General features: G+C 53.5%; 1 protein-coding gene across 1 annotated transcript in view; it reads right to left on the bottom strand.

Annotated features, from left to right (window-relative positions):
* Positions 1–537: 537 nt before the first annotated feature.
* Positions 538–20637, bottom strand: part of BID (BH3 interacting domain death agonist) — a 36450-nt gene continuing 16350 nt past the window's right edge. The window contains exons 2-6 of the mRNA XM_050746433.1: positions 16583–16652; positions 9746–9956; positions 4526–4665; positions 3177–3389; positions 538–759 (exon numbers count right to left, since the gene is read on the bottom strand). Of these exons, the coding sequence (XP_050602390.1) occupies positions 748–759; positions 3177–3389; positions 4526–4665; positions 9746–9956; positions 16583–16594 (588 nt within the window). The 5' untranslated portion in view covers positions 16595–16652 and the 3' untranslated portion in view covers positions 538–747. The remainder of the gene's footprint in view (positions 760–3176; positions 3390–4525; positions 4666–9745; positions 9957–16582; positions 16653–20637) is intronic.

The following is a 20637-nucleotide window of genomic DNA, read 5'->3' as shown; positions in this document are numbered from 1 at the left end:
CCGTTAGTTACCTGATTTTGTAAACGGTGGCTGACCTGGGCCCTTAAACCACCTTCACACCTTTTAGAACCACAAGTGGTTCTTTTTGACCCAAACAAAGGGAGATGAAATTGAGAAGGTCAAGCGCCTACGTACTGGCGTCAGACGGTCCCAGTGTTTGCGTGCAGCACTTCAGTTCCGAATCTCTGGGCCATTTGGTTTTTAAACAGGAAGATTGTTGGTTCCTTAGTATTAAGATAGTCCCTATTTTGAGTGGAATTTTTCATTCGTAAGGGATATGTTCCTTTCCTCTCCAATTCTTGCTTTCCTCAAACAGGATACTGCCTGCTGTAAGACCATCCCCTATGGTTGTACTTTAATAAACAGTAATTTTTTTTACCAAAAAAATTGTATTTTGTTTCTACTTCCTTGAAACCTGCTTTTCAATTTAATTTTCAAGTGAGAACCTGCACAGCGGAAATAAAGGCACCATGTATAGATTTACGAATGTGCAGATTCATGTGTGGATGATACGAAGGCCATTCAAATACGTGTAAATTGATATTTTCATTCAAGTATATTAATGTGGATCTTTTAGAATGCGTTATAAGCTTAAAACATTGTCTTTAAAACAGAAATCACAGCTATCTTCCAGCCCGTCTTCTCTAGGAACGCTGTTGACGTGCCAGGGCTCTGTCTACACTGGAAGCAGCTACATGGCTGTGACCATATCGAGCTTTAGCCAGTCATACTTTTGGAACTGTCGGTTCAGTCCATCCCCTAGAGCAAGAAAGGAGAAAAAGCCAGAATCAGCTGGGCTCATTCACAAACCAGGCTCCAGAGCTCTGTGCCACAGCGGAGCAAAGCTGGGGTTTATGCAAAAACATGTTCTCCAGGGCCCTAAAGTCCTATCCGTGCATCCTACTTTCTGCTACGTGGGGGCAACTGCAAAAACAGGCTGTTCAGGCGGTGAGGTGGCTATTCACATCTCCGAGGCATCGACAGTGTCAGGAGGCCCCTGCTGGGTTAGAGGAATCACGATTCTGCCTCAGCCGTCAGTCTCTGGTAAGCTGTCCATACAGACAGCCACACACGTCCTGCCCACTCATTCCCCCTTTACATGGGTGTTGGTAAAAGCTGTCCAGGAATGGCCTCAGGCTTACCTCCTTCCAACAATTCAGCTGGGTTTAATGCCTGATTTAAGATTTATATTCATTCTCCTGGGTTTTTTTTTTTTTTTTTTTTTGAGACGGAGTCTCGCTCTGTCACCCGGGCTGGAGTGCAGTGGCCAGATCTCAGCTCACTACAAGTTCCGCTTCCCAGGTTTACGCCATTCTCCTGCCTCAGCCTCCCGAGTAGCTGGGACTACAGGCGCCCGCCACCTCGCCCGGCTAATTTTTTGTATTTTTAGTAGAGATGGAGTTTCACCGTGTTAGCCAGGATGGTCTCAATCTCCTGACCTGTGATCTGCCCATCTCAGCCTCCCAAAAGTGCTGGGATTACAGGCTTGAGCCACCGTGCCCGGCCTCATTCTCCTGTTTTTAAAATGCCTGTATAACTGAAGACCACAGCATATAAGGAATGTTTTCTTTTGAGTTCTCAGTAGAGGATTAGATGCTATTTTACTTAAAAACCAAAGCCTGAAGTAATGCTTCTGACATATCATAAAATCCCAAACATTCGCTAATATTTTTAAATTTACAAATAAGACATATCCACTTAATATCTATTTGGGTCTATGAAACAGAAGCACCAGATTTTGCTACATGGGGGCAACCGCAAAAACCGGCCCTTCTTGGGCAGCGTTGTGAACACTCTGTTTGTTTTTAGAAACAGGGTCTTGTTTTGTTCAGGCTGGACTGCAGTGGCACAATGAACTCACTGCAGCCTTGAACTCCTGGCCTCAAGCAAAGAGATCCTTCTGCCTCAGCCTCCTGACGAGCTGCCTCAGCCTCCATGATGGCGTGAACTAGCATGCCACCATGCTCAGCTAATGTTTTTTTCTTTTTTTTTTTGAGACAGTCTCACTCTGTCACCCAGACTGGAGTGCACTGGCGTGATCTTGGCTCACTGCAGCCTCTGCCGCCAGGATTTAAGCGATTGTCCTACCTCAAGTAGCTGGGATTACAGGCACCTGCCACCGCACCCAGCTAATTTTTTTTGTATTTTTAGTAGAGACGGGGTTTCACCATCTTGGCCAGGCTGGTCTTGAACTCCTGACTTCATGATCCACCGGCCTTGGCCTCCCAAAGTGCTGGGATTACAGGCATGAGCCACCACACCCGGCCCTCAGCTAATTATTTTTATAAATTTTTTAGAGACAGGGTCTTGCCATGTTGCTCAGTTTTGTCTCAAACTCCTGGCCTCAATCAATCCTCCTCTGCTTCCCAAATTGCTGGGATTACAGGCTTGAGCCACCATGCCCGGCCTTTACACGGTGACTTCTAATACCTGGTTATGGGACAGATGTGCTCTGGAAAAGATTTTAGACAGCTCCCCCCTTTCTCGACTACTTGTTTTGGTTCACATTTCACCTTTTTTTTGAGATGGAGCCTCGCTCTGTCATCCAGGCTAAAGTGCAGTGGTGCGATCTCGGTTCACTGCAACCTCTGCCTCCGGGGTTCAAGCAGTTCTGCCTCACTCAGCCTCCTGAGTAGCTGGGACCACAGGTGTGCACCACCATGCCCGGCTAATTTTTGTATTTTAGTAGAGATGGGCTTTCGTCATGTTGGCCAGGCTGGTCTGGAACTCCTGACCTTAGGTGATCTGCCCATCTCAGCCTCCCAGACTGCTGGGATCACAGGCGTGAGCCACCACGGCCGGCCACATTACACTTATTTTTATGACAAGGCAAGCAGTCTGAAAAGCTCATTGTGGGCCCTCCAGCCCTTTCCTTCCACTCTGCGCCTGCTTATGCTGTGAGGACCCCACCAGGAGTGCGACATGAGCCTTTGCCGCCCCTCTGAGTGGAGCACGTCTCCAATAGTAAGCTGGTAAAGCTCGAGAGGACTGTGGGTGCCCTTCACCACCTTCCACACATAGCTTTCTTGCTCACAACAGCAAAACCTAACCCGAGCAGGACAGCCTGTAACCCTTGTGCTGGCATCAGAGGCAGCGGCCCTGCTGGGCTTCTCAACCTTCCAGAGAAAAGGGCATGGGCAGCAGGCAGGGAAGGGGCTGACCTCATGGGTTCTTACGTTTCTGGCTAAGCTCCTCACATAGGCGCGTAGGTTCTGGTTAATAAAATTCACCGTTGTTTGAAAGACATCACGCAGCAAGGACGGCGTGTGACTGGCCACCTTCTTGGCCAGCAGCAGGGCCAGCACCAGCATTGTCTTCTCCTTCTCCATGTCTGTAGGGTAGGCCTGCAGCAGCTGCTCCAGGGCAGTGGCCAGGTCCCTGTTCCGGTCCTGCACAGAGGGGCACACACAACCTGGTTCACTAATACTCTTCCCTCTCAAAGGAAACACAGTCCCCAGTATGAAGCAGCACTTCAAAGGGAAGTACTGATTAAGTATCCAGGGCTGCTGGGCTGAAAGAATGAGAAGCAGTTGAGTTCTGAAAGGCAATGGAAAGGGAAGATTGCAATCACTCCCTGCAGGGGGCTCGTTAAGCAAACGCATGTGTGGTGAGCCCCTGCGCTCACTGTTAGACGGTGATGGGATACAAGAAGCCTTCGTCGTCCCTGCGCCCAAGGCACTTCAAGTCCAGAACTAGTGACCACCTGCGACACCTCAGGCCCAGGCCCATTTTATTGGTGCAGACCTAGCTGAATGGAGGCGAGGAAGGAGACTGCATGGGGGGTACTGGACACAGACCATGAGGCTGGCGAGGACCGTCAGGCCCGTTGGCACACATGCAGAGTTAATGGGAGTGTGCCGGCCACTCCTGCGTTCTAGGCAGCTGCTGGGGACGTCACAGGCTGGCCCTGCTGAACAGAAGCATGACTGGATTTCTAGGAGGTGAGGACGCCTGCGTTTTCAGCTGGTAGAGTCGACAAAGTGGAACTTTCTCTCCTCTCAGCTCCCATCGCTACAGGCCTGTATTTGGCAGTTGGAGGATGTAGCTCTCCTTCCTGCTAAGTGTTTTGTGGACACGGTGCCCCGGACCAACCTTGTATCCCCCACAGTGCCAAGCAAACGGTAGAGCTCAGAAAGCTGTGTGGGTTCCAACCAAGGAGCCCCGCAGACCAGCAGGCGGCACCCCAGGGCTTACGGCTCTCACTGGCACCACCATTAAACCCCCTACAACCCAAGACAGCGCCCGTTACTTCTGTCAGCCAAACATGCTTCCTTCATCTTTTAGAGGCTTTTACCCCTACACTCTTTCCTCTGATTGAAGGTTCAGGTTTCCTCGATGTGAACCAGCTGAATTCTTCTGAAAAGCAATGAACCATGCCCTGTGTCCAGTTCCTTCGTCAGAGTTCTGGAACGGACAGTCACGAGTTGAGTGGCCTCACGCCACAGTGGGCTGCCTGGTGAGAGGCAGGGGACAGCCCCCATCAGGCTCACTTACCTGCCCACACGGTCCTCAGGCCTTCACTCACCTCCTCCGACCGGCTGGTGTTCCGGAGCTGCAGGGCCAGGCCGTTCACCAGGCCCGGAGGGATGCTACGGTCCATGCTGTCCCCGACCTGGGCGAGGTGCCTGGCAATGTTCCGGATGACGTCTTCTTGACTTTCAGAATCTGAGTGTTCAGGCAGGGGCGGCAGAGACAGAGCAGACTCAGCAAATGGCCCTGATACCCTCTCCCACACCACCCTGCCCCAGGAAAGGACAGGTCTGCGATGGGACAAGGCCAGCCCCTCACCCCACAGTGTAGCGCCAGCCCCCACTGGACACGGGCTCCACTCCCCCAAGGCCACGGCAGGCGGGCTGGGTACCAGCGCTGAGCTGAGTTCTGGGCAGTGCCGGAGCTTAGGGCCTCGGCTGAGGCCTAGGTTCCCACGCACAGGCACCATGTCCCCACGGGCAGGGTCAGTGAAGCCGGGGTGTCACGACCACGCCTGAGGTACGAGCCTGGCAGCAGCCTCATGGCTCACACCACACAACCCAGCAGGGTTGGCCTTGGCCTGGGCAGCTGTTGGGGAAGGGGCCCTGTGGGCAGACAGCATCCCGGACCCACCTTCGCCCTCTCCAGCCTGAGAGCCCCCATTCCTCGCCGGAGCCCCCATTCCTCGCCGAGAGCCCCCATTCCTCGCCGAGAGCCCCCATTCCTCGCCGAGAGCCCCCATTCCTCGCCGAGAGCCCCCATTCCTCGCCGGAGCCCCCATTCCTCGCCGAGAGCCCCCATTCCTCGCCTAGAGCCGCCATTCCTCGCCAAGAGCCCCCATTCCTCACAGTCCCGTCTCAGGAAAACCCCAGTTGTCACTGGCACCAGCAAGGCCCTGGAGAATCTCTCCTGCGTTTCTAACCGGAGATCTCCTCCTTGCCCCTCAGTCCTGCTCCCCTGGACCACAGCCTCCATGCTGCCCCTGCCCAAGTACCACTGTCGCAGCTCCATGTCGGCCAAGCTCAACGACCACGCTCCCTGCCGCCTCCGTTTCTTCCTCAACACTTGCTGTGTTATTGTCTGACACCCCTGCTAGAGGCTAAGCTCCCTAAGGGCTATGATTTTTTAATCTGTTTTGTCCACTGACAAATACCCAGCATTTAAAATAATGCAAGGCACTCAGTAGGTGCTCAGTGAACAATTGTAGGGACCAGGTGTGGTAGTGCACGCCTGTAACCCCAGCGCTTTGGGAGGTGGAGGACAGAAGATTGCTTAAGGCCAGGAGTTAGAGGCTGCAGTGAGCCATGACTGCACCAGCAACAGAGCAAGGCCCTGCCTCTACAAAAAGCTACTTTTTTTTTTTTGAGACGGAGTCTGACTCTGTCACGCAGGCTGGAGTACAGTGGCATGATCTCGGCTCACTGCAACCTCCGCCTCCGGGTTCAAGCAAGTCTCATGATTTAGCCTCCTGAGTAGCTGGGATTACAGGCACCCACCACCACACCCAGCTAATTTTTGTATTTTAAGTAGAGATGGGGTTTCACCATGTTGGTCAGGCTGGTCTCGAACTCCTGACCTCGTGATCCACCCACCTTGGCCTCCCAAAGTGCTGGGATTACAGGCGTGAGCCACTGTGCCCTGCCTCTACAAAAAACTTTCAAAGGGAGCCAGGTGTACTGCACGTACCTCTAATCCCAGCTACATAGGAGGCTGAGGTGGGAGGACTCCTTGAGGCCAGGAGTTCAAGGCTGCAGTGAGCTGTGATCACACCACTGCCCTCCAGCCTGGGCAATGGAGCACGACCCTGTTTCTTTTCTTTTTTTTTTTTTTTTTTTTTTTTTTTTTGACTGAGTCTCACTCTGCCGCCCAGGCTGGAGTGCAGTGGCGTGATCTCGGCTCACTGCAAGCTCCGCCTCCCGGGTTCAGGCCATTCTCCTGCCTCAGCCTCCCGAGTAGCTGGGACTACAGGCGCCCGCCACCACGCCCGGCTAGTTTTTTGTATTTTTTGGTAGAGACGGGGTTTCACCGTGTTAGCCAGGATCGTCTCTATACCTGACCTCATGATCCACCCGTCTCGGCCTCCCAAAGTGCTGGGATTACAGGTTTGAGCCACCGCGCCCGGCCTGACCCTGTTTCTTAAAAAAAGTTTTAATTGTATAAATGAATGAACGGGCCTGTACCTAGCTCCTAGTAAGTGTTCAATAGATGCCAGCTATTGTTATTTCTCCCATTAAATCTTCTACTTTTTTTTGTGCTTGCAACTTCCCTCTGGCTTTTCTGGTTTTGGCTGCTGCTCCCGCCCTCAGTCAGCTGTCAAATCTCACGTTATGTTGCAAACACAAGTGTTTTGCCTACCCTCTGCCACTGTTAGCTCTCATCTGATGATGACAGTCCCACTCCCCGCCGTCCAGTCTACTCTGCCACCTTCACAGCACAGACCTCAGAGCAGGGCAGGGTTGGGGGAAGTGAGGTGCCAAGGAGTGGGCACGTTCTTAGAAGCTGTGCTCTGGGGGTTTCACGGCCTCCCTGGAGTCTGTCCGTGGAACATACAGTATGGCTGCCACATCGCTTCTCTTCAAAACCTCTCAAGGGCTCACCTCTGCTTAAGTGACAAGTCATGACCCAGCTCAAAATACACGACTTCACTTCCACGCTTCCTAGGCAAACTCAACTATTCACTGTAGCTTTTTTTCTTTTTCTTTTGTTTTTGAGACGGAGTCTCACTCTGTCACCCAAGCTGGAATGCAGTGGTATGATCTCAGCTCACTGCAACCTCCGCCTCCCGGGTTCAAACAATTCTCTACCTCAGCCTCCCAAGTAGCTGGGATTACAGGCGTCCGCCACCACGCCTGGCTAAGTTTTGTATTTTTTTTTAGTAGAGACGGGGTTTCACCATCTTGGCCAGGATGTTCTTGAACTCCTGACCTTGATCCACCTGCCTTGGCCTCCCAAAGTGCTGGGATTACAGGCGTGAGCCACTGCACCCAGCCTCACTGTAGCGTTTATAGCCGCTGGGCTTTTGCTTAAAAGAGGGCCATTCCCTCTTCCCAGTTTCCAAGGAACCACATGTACCCAGCCTCCAAGGCCCAGCTCAACGGGAGCTGCAGCCCCACAGTTTTCCTGATTCCCTGCAGAGCAGAGCACCCAGCTCCTCCAGCACCTCATCGCTCCCCCAGCACCGAATCTGTGCCTCGCTCGTCCCCGAAGCCTATCCACCTTGCTTCAGTTACGGACACGTCCTCTCTCCCTCTGGCCACCAGCCCAGTAGCAACAGGAATCTTTCCTGATCCGTCTGTGTCCAGCCAAGTGAGCGGACTCACCAAAGAAACCCCGGCAGCCAGAGTCTCTACCTTGCCCTTCTTCCCAGGCTTGCCAGGGACCAGATTCACACACCACTTTCCCACCAGAGCACCGGTCAGGCTAAGTGAACTGCCATGATCACTTTTGCCGGTGCCACCTGAGTCAAGCCCGGTTTCTCAGTCTAGAGGCGAAGGCCGGTGTGGAGAAAAGAGCGAGAGAAAAACACCAGGGCAGACTGGGGCTGCAGCTGCCCCCACAGCAGTGCTGACAGCAGAGCTGTGCCCGTCCACTCCTGCCCTTCCTGGACCTTCCCAAGGGGATCCGGGGTTTCTCCTCAGTTCAGAGCCAGCCAGAAGACGTGCTGGCTGGATTAGAAGGCAGAGACGTTCTCAGACACCTCCTCCCACCCTCCCACCCCCACCCCAGGCTAGTGGGGAACTCCAGCCACGTTCTCAAGCACTGATCTAAGACAGGTGGGAGGCAGAAGGCTGGGTCAGCTGTTGGTCTCCCCCACAGCCACCAGAGGGCAGCACAACCCTTGAGCTCGGAAGGCCTGGGCCAGGGTGGGAGTCTACCTGGGCAGTCTCCCCCGCTAAAACAGCCTGATGCAGGCAGCTGGAGTAGGGCCCAAGGCCTGCATTTGGAAAGGTTCCTCGTGTAATTCCAACGTGCACACTACTGAAAGCCAGCGTCACAGGGCCGGATCTGGAAGTGGGTGAGCCTCCACACGCCCCCAGCCTCCGCTTGGGACAGCCCGTCTGCAGAAGCAGCCCCTTGGCAAAGGCGAGTGGAGCTGGAGGCTGGAGGAGAGCGCAGGGATTAGCAACAGGAAAGGTGAGCAGTCTGGAGACCACGGTGGCCTGGAAGCTGTGCCCTACAGTGCGAGGGCAGCTGAACCCCAGCTTGAGCGGGGGCCTGGCCCTACGTCCCGGCGGTGAGGCGGTGACATGACCGCAAGCTGTGTGATCTGGAGCCAGTCATTTACCCTTCGCTGGACCTGGGTTTCCTCACCTGGAAATGAGGTTCCAAATGCTTCTGTGTTCTTGTATAGGTAATCACGGGGCAAAGTGTCAGGTATAGACAGGGGCAGAAGTCACTGTGAAACCAGTGGGCCTCCATCAATGGGACAATCAGCCAGGCCCGCTTGGGGAGACAGGGGCCGCGCCGGGAGTGCCACCTGGGGGCTTTGCCCAGACCCAGCAATGCCCAGACCAACCAATCAGAATCTCTGGAGGCAAGACGCAGGCACCAGCATTTAAAGCTCCAGGTCCTTGAGACGATATAAGGCCAAGTGAGAGAACCCCTTGGGTTATATAATCCAGACAAGTGGTTTGCAATCTTTGCATCAGAATCACATTTGGGAAACTGGATAAAAACACCATTCTATGTAGGTCCAGACAAGGGACTCAAGACCAGTACATGGGATTCTGGCTCATCAGAAAGGAAGAATTTTCTTTTTTTTTTTTTTTTTTTTTTTTTTTTTTTTTGAGACAGAGTCTCGCTCTGTCGCCCAGGCTGGAGCGCAGTGGCCGGATCTCAGCTCACTGCAAGCTCCGCCTCCCGGGTTCACGCCATTCTCCTGCCTCAGCCTCCCGAGTAGCTGGGACTACAGGCGCCCGCCACCACGCCCGGCTAGTTTTTTGTATTTCTTTTAGTAGAGACGGGGTTTCACCGTGTTCGCCAGGATGGTCTCGATCTCCCGACCTCGTGATCCGCCCGCCTCGGCCTCCCAAAGTGCTGGGATTACAGGCGTGAGCCACCGCGCCCGGCAGGAAGAATTTTCTAACAGAGTCACCCAAAAATGGTGGGCAGTGAGTTCAGCAGCACTGGAGGGAATCAAGTAGAGACCAATCAGTCAAGTGGTTAAGTGACACCAACCTACGTGGTCGCTGAAACTGCAGACGCGGAGGCTGAGCCCAGTAACTGGCGACAGAAAAGCCCGGCTTTGGGGAAGGAGGTGGGGCCGGCCACCTACCTGCCTCTATTCTTCCCATGCGGGAGTGGCTGCTGCGGTTACCGTCCGTCTGAAGCTCGTCGTAGGCCTCCCACTGGGCAGCTGGCACTGGCAGCTCGCGGCCCAGCGCGTCCAGCTCTCTGCGGAAGCTGTTGTCAGAGCAGCTTTGGAGGAAGCCGAACACCAGCAGGTTTGTGACGCACTCATCCCTGAGGCCGGAACCATTGCTGACCTGAGGGGAAAGGGGAGTCAGGAAGGTGGGACCTCAGCCAGGCCAGAGGCCCCTCCTGCAAAGAGCTCCAGGTGCGGCCAGCCCAAAAGAGCCTCGCAGGCCCCGGAGAGCTGAGGGACCCTGTGGGCTGGAGTGCCCTGCAGGAGGTCTCAACAGGCAGAGGCAAGGTCTGCGGCCCTGGCTTTAAGCAGCACCGCCTGTAGATGGCAGGGAGCGAGCCCCGACTCTGCAGGAAGGGATTCCTCTGCAGAGGAATCTGCTGGACCTCCTGAAACACGTGGCTGGGGAGCTTCCACTGGGTGAGAAGGCCACAGGCTGTTCTGGGGAGGCGAGTGAGTGACACGCGGGCATCATCCATCATCCTGTGCTTGCACACTTTCTTCAGGTTCCCCCGCAAGCTTCAGCAATCTGAGCCCACCTTTCCTGGCTGTGCTTCCAACAGGCGGAGCCCCTTTCTTTCCCCTCATCTCCTTCACGGGCTCAGGAGGGTACTGGGCAGATGGAAGATTTCCAGTAACTACTGTGGAGTGGTGACCACAGCTGGGCACCTGCCTTCGGCCAAGCTTGGTTTACTTTGGGTGGATGTGTCCTTAATCCAAACCCCACAGGGAGTGGTGGGGCTGGCTCCTGCTCTACCCGGAGGGGCTGGGCTCTTGGCCGACAGCTCTCCAGCTCCCTGGGCAGCACTGGCAGCTGCAGCTCGGCCAGCGTCTGTGCCGCGGGAGATGGCAGGGACTGTTCTTGGGGTACTGACTGTGTTTGGGGCTGTATTCTTGCAAACAAAGGTGAACCCTTGTAGCATCTGCAGCTGGGTGTGCCCAGAGCAGAGAAAGACGTAAGGTGGAAGAGAGAACAAAACAAAAAGAAGGGCGGGGATGCTGAGATCTGCCCAGGTTCACACACAAAGACCTCCTGGGCTGCCAGAGAAGGGCGGGAGGGAAGATGGAAGTGCAGGCAGAGATTTATTTCTATCCTCTAAGCCCATAATATTTTTCATTAGAAAAACCAAAAACTTTTAGAGGACAGTTCTTACAGGGCAAATTGCTTTTTTGTTTTTGTTTTGAGATGGAGTCTCGCTCTGTCACCCAGGCTGGAGTGCAGTGCTGTGATCTCGGCTCACTGCAACCTCCGCCTCCCGGGTTCAAATGATTCTCCTGCCTCAGCTTCCTGAGTACCTGGGATTACAGGCGTGCACCACCACACCCAGCTAATTTTTGTATTTTTAGTAGAGACGATGTTTCATCATGTTGGTCAGGCTGGTCTCGAACTCCTGACCTCGTGATCTGCTCCCCCTTGGCCTCCCAAAGTGCTGAGATTACAGGCGTGAGCTACAGTGCCCATCAGCAAATTGTTTTAATGCTTTGCTACGTGACGCCTGTAATCCCAGCACTCTGGGAGGCAGAGGCAGGAGGATTGCTTGAGCCTAGGAATTTGAGACCAGCCTGGCAGCAAGATCCCCATCTTTATAAAAAATAAAAATTAGCCAAGGGGGCATGCACCTGTAGTCCCAGCTACTCATGAGACTGAGGTGGAAGGGTCACTTGAGCCCAGAAGTTTGAGGCTGCAATAAACCATGGTCACACCACTGCACTCCAACCTGGGTGACAAAGTGAGACCCTGTCTCAAAAAAGAAAAAAAAAAAAATGCTTAAAATAAGGAGCTTGTGTATTGCTGCAGCCATAAAAAAGAATAAAATCATGTCCTTTGTAGCAACGTGGATAGAGCTAGAGGCCATTACCCTGAGTGAACCAACTCAGAAACAGAAAATCAAACACTGACTGTTCTCACTTATAAGTGGGAGCTAAACAATGGGTGCCCATGGACAGGAAGATGGAGCGAGCAGGCACTGGGCGCTTTACGGCAGGGAGGCGGGGGCGGGGCAGCACGACACAGTCCCTCTCCAGGCAATACCGGAAGCCCAGTCCCCACCAGTGCATGATATTCCCATGTAGCAAACATGTACGTGTACCCCTGAATCTAAAATAAAAATCAAATAAGGTGCTTGTGTATTGCTATTCAGCCTTTACTTCTCCAAAGTTGTTTCTGAAAACAGGAAAAATTGTATGCAAAATTCCGCTGCATCAATTCCTAACAGTTCCTGTATGCAGCAGCCTCATGGCACGAGACAGCTCACAAACAGGATGTGCTTCATTCCTGCCTCAAGCGACAGTCCTGGTGAGGAGAGAAGAGAGGACGCAGGCAGTGCTGTGGGCTAAGCTGTGTCACCCAAAAAGAAGTGTGCAAGTCTGGCCAGGCGCGGTGGCTCAAGCCTGTAATCCCAGCACTTTGGGAGGCCGAGACGGGCGGATCACGAGGTCAGGAGTTCGAGACCATCCTGGCTAACACGGTGAAACCCCGTCTCTACTAAAAAATACAAAAAACTAACCGGGCGCGGTGGTGGGCGCCTGTAGTCCCAGCTACTCGGGAGGCTGAGGCAGGAGAATGGCGTAAAAACCCGGGAGGCGGAGCTTGCAGTGAGCTGAGATCCGGCCACTGCACTCCAGCCTGGGCGACACAGCAAGACTCCGTCTCAAAAAAAAAAAAAAAAAAAAAAAAAAAAAGTGTGCAAGTCCTAACCCCAAGTACCTGCCAATGTGACCTTATTTGAAAATGAGGTTTCTGCAGATGCAATCAAGTTAAGATGAGGTCGTATTGGATTAGGGTGGGTCCTAAATCCAATGACTGGTGTCTTTGTAAGAGAAACGAGAGGGAGATTTAAGCAGAGACACACAGAGAGAACACCATGTGAAGACAGAGGCAGCCACAGGAGCCGGGAGAATGCCCCAGAAGGAAGCAGCCAGGCAACACGGGATTCCAGCCTTCCGGCCTCTAGAACCGGGAGGGAATCGGCGTCTGTTGTTTAAAGCCACTCTCCTGCTTGGAATTGCCTACAGCAGCCCCGAGAAGCTAACGCAGGCAGCCGCCGCCCAAGGACCTCTTTGACCTGCGCTTGGTAAACAGGCATCCAGAATCTGGACACAGAGCAGCACTGCCACCATGGCAGGTCAGGCTATCAAACTCAAGATCCCACAGAAAACAAAGACTTGAGGGGGCAGGGAGGGAGAGCAAAGAATGGCACCTGCCAGAGGAGGTCCAGATGCTGCGAGTGACCGTGCAGTCAAGCACTGGGCCCAGTGGGTGGAGAACTGTGTGGACAGGCTCCTGTCTGGACCAGTGCTTCAGGGACAGGCTGGGCTGGTCCCACAGGACAGGAGTAGGCTTGGAAGATGGATGTCATTTAATTCCAAGAATAGAGCTTGTGCTGTGCCAATATGGAACCATGCCCTTTTTTGATCTTCCACATCCACTTTTTTTTTGGAGACAAAGTCTCACTCTGTTGCCCAGGCTGGAGTGCAATGGTGTGATCTCAGCTCACTGCAACCTCTGCCTCCCAGGTTCAATGGATTCTCCTGCCTCAGCCTCCCAAGTAGCTGGGGTTACAGGCACATGCCACCACACCTGGCTAATTTTTGTATTTTTAGTAAAGATGGGGTTTCAGCATGTTGGCCAGGCTGGTCTGGAACTCCTGACCTCAGGTGATCTGCCACCTTAACCTCCCAAAGTGCTGGGATTACTGGCGTGAGCCACCATGCCCGGCCTCTAGATCCACTTTTGATAAAAGAATTGATAGTTGTTTATCTTTTAGATCACAGGAAAAAAATATGCTAAGAGAAATGATTCAGACAGGAAATTCTGCAAGGCATGTTACAAAAGTGATCTAATGGAGGCAGAAATAATAAGACCAGCTCCAGTGCAAAGAAAAGGATGGTACTGGCTGGGCACAGTGGCTCACGCCTGTAATCCCAGCACTTTGGGAGGCCGAGGCGAGTGGTCATGAGGTCAAGAGGTTGAGACCATCCTGGGCAACATAGTGAAACCCCATCTCTACTAAAAATTCAAAAATGAGCTGGGCGTGGTGACACGTGCCTGTAGTACCAGCTACTCGGGCGGCTGAGGCAGGAGAACTGCTTGAAACCCAGGAGGTGGAGGTTGCAGCGAACCGAGATCGCACCACTGCACTCCAGCCTGGTGACAGAGTGAGACTCTGTTTCAGAAAAGAAAAAAAAAAAAAAAAAAGAAAGAAAAAGATGGTGCCTACCCTACCCAATGCAGTTTCATAAATTGGAAAAATCCTGTTCCCCAAACCTGGCAAAAAAATAGCACCAAACAAAAATAAAACCAATCTCATTGTCTTTGTTTTATCAAATATCAAAACAATCAAAGAGGCAGCAGTTGGAAGATACTGACAAGCAAAATAATGCAAAGTTCTCCACACTTTTTAAAGGAAAATTAGGAACACTGATTTTGTTGTTGTTTAGGCAGGATCTCCCTCTGCTGCCCAGGCTGGAGTGCAGTGGTGCGATCTTGTCTCACTACAGCCTGAGACTCCTGAGCTCAAGTGATTTTCCTGCCTCAGGCTCCCAAGCAGCTGGGACTACAGGCATGCACCACCATGCCTGGCTAATTTTTGTAGTTTTTGTAGGTATGGTGGTCTCACCATGTTGGCCAGGTTGGTCTCAAACTCCTGAGCTCGAGCAATCCACCCACTCCGCCTCCCAAAGTGCTGGTATTATAGGTGTGAGTCACTGCACCCAGTAAATTTTCTGTTATGTGCATTTTACTGTATTTTATTTTATTTTATTTTTACTAGGGGAAGAAAAAGAAATATCTACATAGAACTGGCCAGGTGCGGTGGCTCACGCCTGTAATCCCAGCACTCTGGGAGGCCGAGGCGTGTGGACCACGAGGTCAGGAGATCAAGCCCATCCTGGCTAACATGGTGAAACCCCGTCTCTACTAAAAAATACAAAAAATTAGCCAGGCGTGGTGGCGGGCGCCTGTAGTCCCAGCTACTCGGGAGGCTGAGGCAGGAGAATGGCGTGAACCCGGGAGGCGGAGCTTGCAGTGAGCTGAGATCGCGCCACTGCACTCCAGCCTGGGTGACAGAGCGAGACTCCGTCTCAAAACAAATAAAACAAACCAGAAAAAAAGAAATATCTAAACAGAATTAAAGTTCTGATGGGAAAAAAGGCTGAACCCTATAATTTGAAAGAATCTTTCGGAGTGTTTCGCTGTGACCCCAGCTCTGTGGCCCCGGGCGGGCTGCCTCACTGCTGCCCCGGCTTTCTCCCTCCGAAGGCAGGAAAGGGGAGCGCTGCGCGCGGCGACATCCAGCCCCTCACTGACCGGGCGGGCAGAGGCAGAGGCGGCGGGAGGGCAGGCGCCTCCTCAGGCGAGTCAGGGCGCCGCACTGTGACGGCGGCGTTCCGTTCTGCCTGCGGAGGCCTCCAGAGCACGAAGCCGGAACAGCAGCGGCAGGTGGGAAGGGACGGTGGCACCCACAGAGTGGTCTTTTGGCCACTGACAAGAAGCCTGGATCAGGACCGGGGGAGCTCCTGCAATCTCCTCTGTTCACGTAACTAACATCAAACTCGAGCCACTGCCTCAGCCCTCCAGCCACCACGCTGAAATCCACACCATCCCCACCTCTGGAAAGGACGCCCAGTAGGGGCAGCTTGAGAACCTCCTGGGTGCTGGGTGCTCTCCATGTTCAGAAACCGCGACACAGGCCGCCAGTCACTAAGCGCCAAGGCATTAGACTTCGCAGATGCCTTCCCAGAGGCTGCCAGGACAGCGCGAGGCCCCGGTGCCGGGCGCCCTGCAGAGGCTGCAGAACTCGGCAGGAGGGGCGGGAGGAGGCTCTGCTGCAGTGGGTGGAGAGGCTCCTGACCCGTGTGCTGTGATTTTCTCTCCCCAGACCATTTAAAGGGAAGGAGAGACAAGGAGTCCTTCAGGGAGCATCCTGCTGAAGGCAGGACCATGACCGCGGGGACTCCGGGCTCCCCTCCCAGAACTCCACCGCTTTTATCTTTATAAAGACAGGGTCTTACTATGTTGCCCAGGTTTCTCAATCAAACTCCTGGCCTCAAGCAATCCTCCCGCTTCTGCCTCCCAAGTCACTGGGATTATGTGCCACCTCACCCAGCTATGAAGGGAAATTTAAATCCAGTGGGTTAAAAATGTTTTGAAACACCTTACAGTTTCCAGCACTTTTATTTGACCTTTATTGATTTATTTGCTCCTGATAGCAATGGCATGGGTTAGACAAGTATTGTTGTCTTGCTTTTACAGTTGAGAGAATTGTATGAAGTGCTTATGTAATGCCCACTTTCTTGTTTTTAAATCTCTTTTGTGTGTGTTTGCTTGCTTGTTTGTTTGGACAGGGCTGCAGTGCACTGGCACAATCACAGCTCACTGTAGCCTCGACCTCCTGGCCTCAAGGAATCCTCCTGTTTGGCCTCCCAAAGTGCTGGGACCCACAGCCTATGGCTATCAATGGTCTTAAACCAAAAGCCCCCTTGCCCTTGCAGTTAGCCCCAGCCGCTGTGTGGAGGGGCCGCACCGAAAGTGGAGTGCAAGGAAGGTGCAGGACAGGGAAACGGAGGGCTTCCCGGCTCTTGCCTGCTTCAGTGAAGGGGCTGGGCGGGGTTCGTCTGTGCGGAGCTGTGGTAAGGGCCATGTGGGCTCAGCCTTAGCTCTCATGGAGGCGTGCTGGGGGACATGCCGGCCCTTACCCCTCACCCCCCACCTCCCACAAGGCACCCGCAGGGGATCTGGCCTCTGACCTCACAGTCCATGGCCTGGGCAGCACGGCAGCTCCGACTCACTCCTAGTTCACGGTGTTCCAGCGGCGACCTGGAAGAGGACACACACAGAGTGGGCGGCTGCTCCTGGAAAGCCCCAGTCAGGACCCCTCGGGAGGACAACGCAGCGGGCTTGGGCTCCAGAAATGGTGACTGAGCCCAGGTCCTGGCCTGACCAGAGCATCCTGGGTTTCTTTCCTCTTGGCTGGAACCAAGCTGTTTCCCTCATTCCAGATACTCGCCCAGGCCCTCAGTACCCTGGGGCCAACCCCACACCTGAATTCAGCCCTCCCATGACACCCCAGGAAGACCTCAGGCATCAGGGAAACAGGGCCGTCGGCTCACAAATTATTTTATTATCATAAAATGTAAAATGTTTATAGAGAGAGAGAATGGATTTGACAATTAAAAAATTAAATCTTCCGGCTAGACGCAGTAGCTCATGCCTGTAATCCCAGCACTTTGGGAGGCTGAGGCAGGAGGATCACTTGAGGTCAGGAGTTCAAGACCAGCCTGGTCAACATGGTAAAATCCCGTCTCTACTAAAAATACAAAAATAGGCCGGGCGTGGTGGCTCACGACAGTAATCCCAGCACTTTGGGAAGCCAAGGCGGGCAGAACACGAGGTCAGGAGATAGAGACCATCCTGCCTAACACAGTGAAACCTCATCTCTATTAAAAATAGAAAAAATTAGCTGGACGTGGTGGCACGCACCTGTAGTCTCTGGTACTTGGGAGGCTGAGGCAGGAGAATTGCTTGAACCCGGGAGGCGAAGGCTGCAGTGAGCTGAGATCATGCCACTGCACTCCAGCCTGGATGACAGAGTGAGACTCTGTCTCAAAAACAAAACAAAACAAAACAAAAAACAAAAATAAGCTGGGTGTGGTGGTACATGCCTGTAATCCCAGCAACTCGGGAGGCTGAGGCTGGAGAATCGCTTGAATCCAGGAGGCGGAGGTTGCACTGAGTCAACATTGCACCACTGCACTCCAGCCTGGGTGACAGCTCGAGACTAAGATTGATCTGAGATGACGATTGTTTGCACCCGGGAGTTCAGGGCTGCAGTGAGCTAGGATGGTGCCACTGCACTCCAGCCTAGGCACAGAGGGAGACCCTGGCTCTAAAATAAAAGAATGACCAGTCTGGGCCAGGCACAGTGGCTCATGCCTGTAATCCCAGCACTCTGGGAGGCCGAGGCAGGCGGATCACGAGGTCAAGAGATGGAGACCATCCTGGCCAACATGGTGAAACCCTGTCTCTATTAAAAATACAAAGCTTATCTGGGCATGGTGGTGCATGCACACCTGTAGTCCCAGCTGCTTGAGAGGCTGAGGCAGGAGAATGGCGCGAACCTGGGAGGCAGAGGTTGCAGTGAGCCGAGATCATGCCATTGCACTCCAGCCTGAGTGACAGAGCGAGACTCCGTCTCAAAAAAAAAAAAAAAAAAGAATGACCAGTCTGGCCAAAATGGTGAAACCCCATCTCTACAGAAATACAAAATTAGCCAGGTACGGTGAAGCAAACTCTGTGGGCCCAGCTACTCAGGAGGCTGAGGCAGAAGGATCACTTAAGTCCAGGAGGTAGAGGTTGCAGTGAGCGGAGATCACACCCCTGCACTCCAGCCTGGGCGACAGAGTGAGACCCTGTCTCAGAAAAAAAGAAAAAAAAAAATCTTTGTTGGCATCAGTATAGTAAGGTGTCTTAAAAAGACTGAACACAAATTTCTACAGAACACTGTGAATAGAGTGATCCTGTTCTAAAAAGTATTTGCCTGTGCGTGTGTGTATAGACACAGTATCAGGTTGAACCAAATGAAATGGCTATTTTGTAGGACAAAACCAGGCACTGGCAATTTCACACGGTTCCTGAATACATAGGAAATAAAAAGCAAACAGAGGAGAGAGCCTGTGCCCAGGCAGAGGAGGTGGCAGAAAGCAGCACTGACAGGCGCCTCATCCACCTCCCCACCTTGGGGCTCACACAGGCCTGGGGGCCCTGCACCGCTGCAGGCTGCACCCCACTCTCCCACTGGGGAGCCCAGGAGAAACCCTCACTGGGTGTGGCCGTGCATTTCATAGGAAGGGACCTGAGCTGCATGACAGACAGGGAGGCACCAGGGCCCGGCTCCGGGGCCATCTGCCGGCTCCACAGGGGAGGAAGGGGAGCCTGCACCCACACGAGACAAAGCGCAAGACAGAGCCCACCCCACAAAACAGGCCACAGAGGCCACTGCCCAGGCCATGGCACAGTGGACCAGACCCTAGCTTCCGCCTCAAGGTCTGTAGCCCCCGCGCCTCGCCGCTTTGTTCTCCAAGGAACAACTTCGGGGGTCTCTGTGGAGAAAGTGCCCACTGTCACCTCCGAGCTCGGGAGGCAGCTCACAAAAACCAGCTTCCTTCAGACTCAGATACACGCCCGCGTCACAAGCAGACTGCGGCCACCTTGGCACTGCAGCGAGTCTCCCACCAGACTCATGCAGTCCTCAGCCAGGGCGACTTGGACACCCAGGAAATATCTGGTGCTGTCTGGAGACATTTACGGGGTGCATGCTCCTGGCACTCCAGGTAGCAGTGGGGGCACTGCTGAGTACCCTGCAATGCTCAGGGTAGTCCCACAACCCATCCAGTTCAAAGTGTCACTAGTGTTCAGGGCCGAAGTCCATACCAGTGTGTTCATATACATAGCGAACACCACTAACCCATACCAGTGTCACATACATGGTGGAACACCCACTAATCCAGACCGGTGTGTCACACACAGCAGAACGCCACTGACCCATACCGACATTGTCACATCACAGAGGAAGACCACTGACCCATGCCGGTGTGTCACATACACAGCGAATACCACTAACCCCAGTGTGGGGCATGCGAATAGCTTACATCGTCACCACTAAAGACAAGGCTGGGATGAATACCCCGATGGGACTTTTTTTTTTTTTTTAAGATGGAGTCTCACTCTGTCACCCAGGCTGGAATGCAGTGGCACAATCTCGGCTCACTGCAAGCTCCACCTCCCGGGTTCACGCCATTCTCCAGCCTCAGCCTCCCGAGTAGCTGAGATTACAGGCACCCGCCAAAACGCCCAGCTAATTTTTTGTGTTTTTAGTAAAGACAGGGTTTCATTGTGTTAGCCAGGATGGTCTCAATCTCCTGACCTCCTGATCCGCCCACCTTGGCCTTCCAAAGTGCTGGGATTACAGGCGTGAGCCACCGCGCCTGCTCCCCCATGGGACATTTTCTATCAAATCCATGATCATATGGGATAACACAGGGGCGAGGTGGTGTGGCAGTCTAGGGAGAGGACAGAGTGAGGGCAGCTCCCCTGGGCTGTGCCTTGAGGCTGCACGGCCCAGACTCTGGGGGCCCCATACCCTGGGACATAAGGCTGCCTCCTCTGGGCAATGGCCTCGGAGGGCTTTAGGAGCAGGGAGTGGCATTCCTAGGCCTGGCTGGTCAACTTCGGGCAGAGCACCAGCCCTGCATCGGGTAACCTCTGGCTTCATTTGTCACTTAAGAAGAAATCGAGCCGGGCGCGGTGGCTCAAGCCTGTGAGCCACCGTGCCCAGCCTGAATTTCTTTTTTTTGAGATGGAGTGTCGCTATGTTGCCCAGGCTGGCTTAGAACTCCTGGGCTCAAGCAATCCTCCTACCTCGGCCTGAACTCCTGGGCTCAAGCCATCCTCCCACCTCGGCCTTCTGAGTAGGTGGGGCTTCAGGTGTGCACCACAGCACCCAGCTAAATTTATTCTTAAGTAACAAATGACTGTCACTATGTTCCCCAGGCACACACACCTCCTAAACACTATGCGACCTCGAGGTCACCCACACGCGGCACAGGAGGGCACGCCAGCCCAAAGCCAGGACAACCAGCTCGACTCATGCCCTGGCCACCACTGACACGCTCTGTGGCTTTGGGGGTGGCATTCTCCCACCAGTAGACGTGCTGGGCTTGCTGGCAGTGCATGCACTGTACTCAGGGCTAGGGACAATGGCAAAAATGATCCATGTGTCCGTGGCCCAGTGGAGCTTATTTAC

This window comes from Macaca thibetana, chromosome 10 (genome assembly GCF_024542745.1).
Source record: "Macaca thibetana thibetana isolate TM-01 chromosome 10, ASM2454274v1, whole genome shotgun sequence".
In the NCBI taxonomy this organism is placed as follows: domain Eukaryota; kingdom Metazoa; phylum Chordata; class Mammalia; order Primates; family Cercopithecidae; genus Macaca; species Macaca thibetana.
Note: the sequence above shows the minus strand (reverse complement) of the source record. Positions and strands in the feature narration are given on the sequence as shown.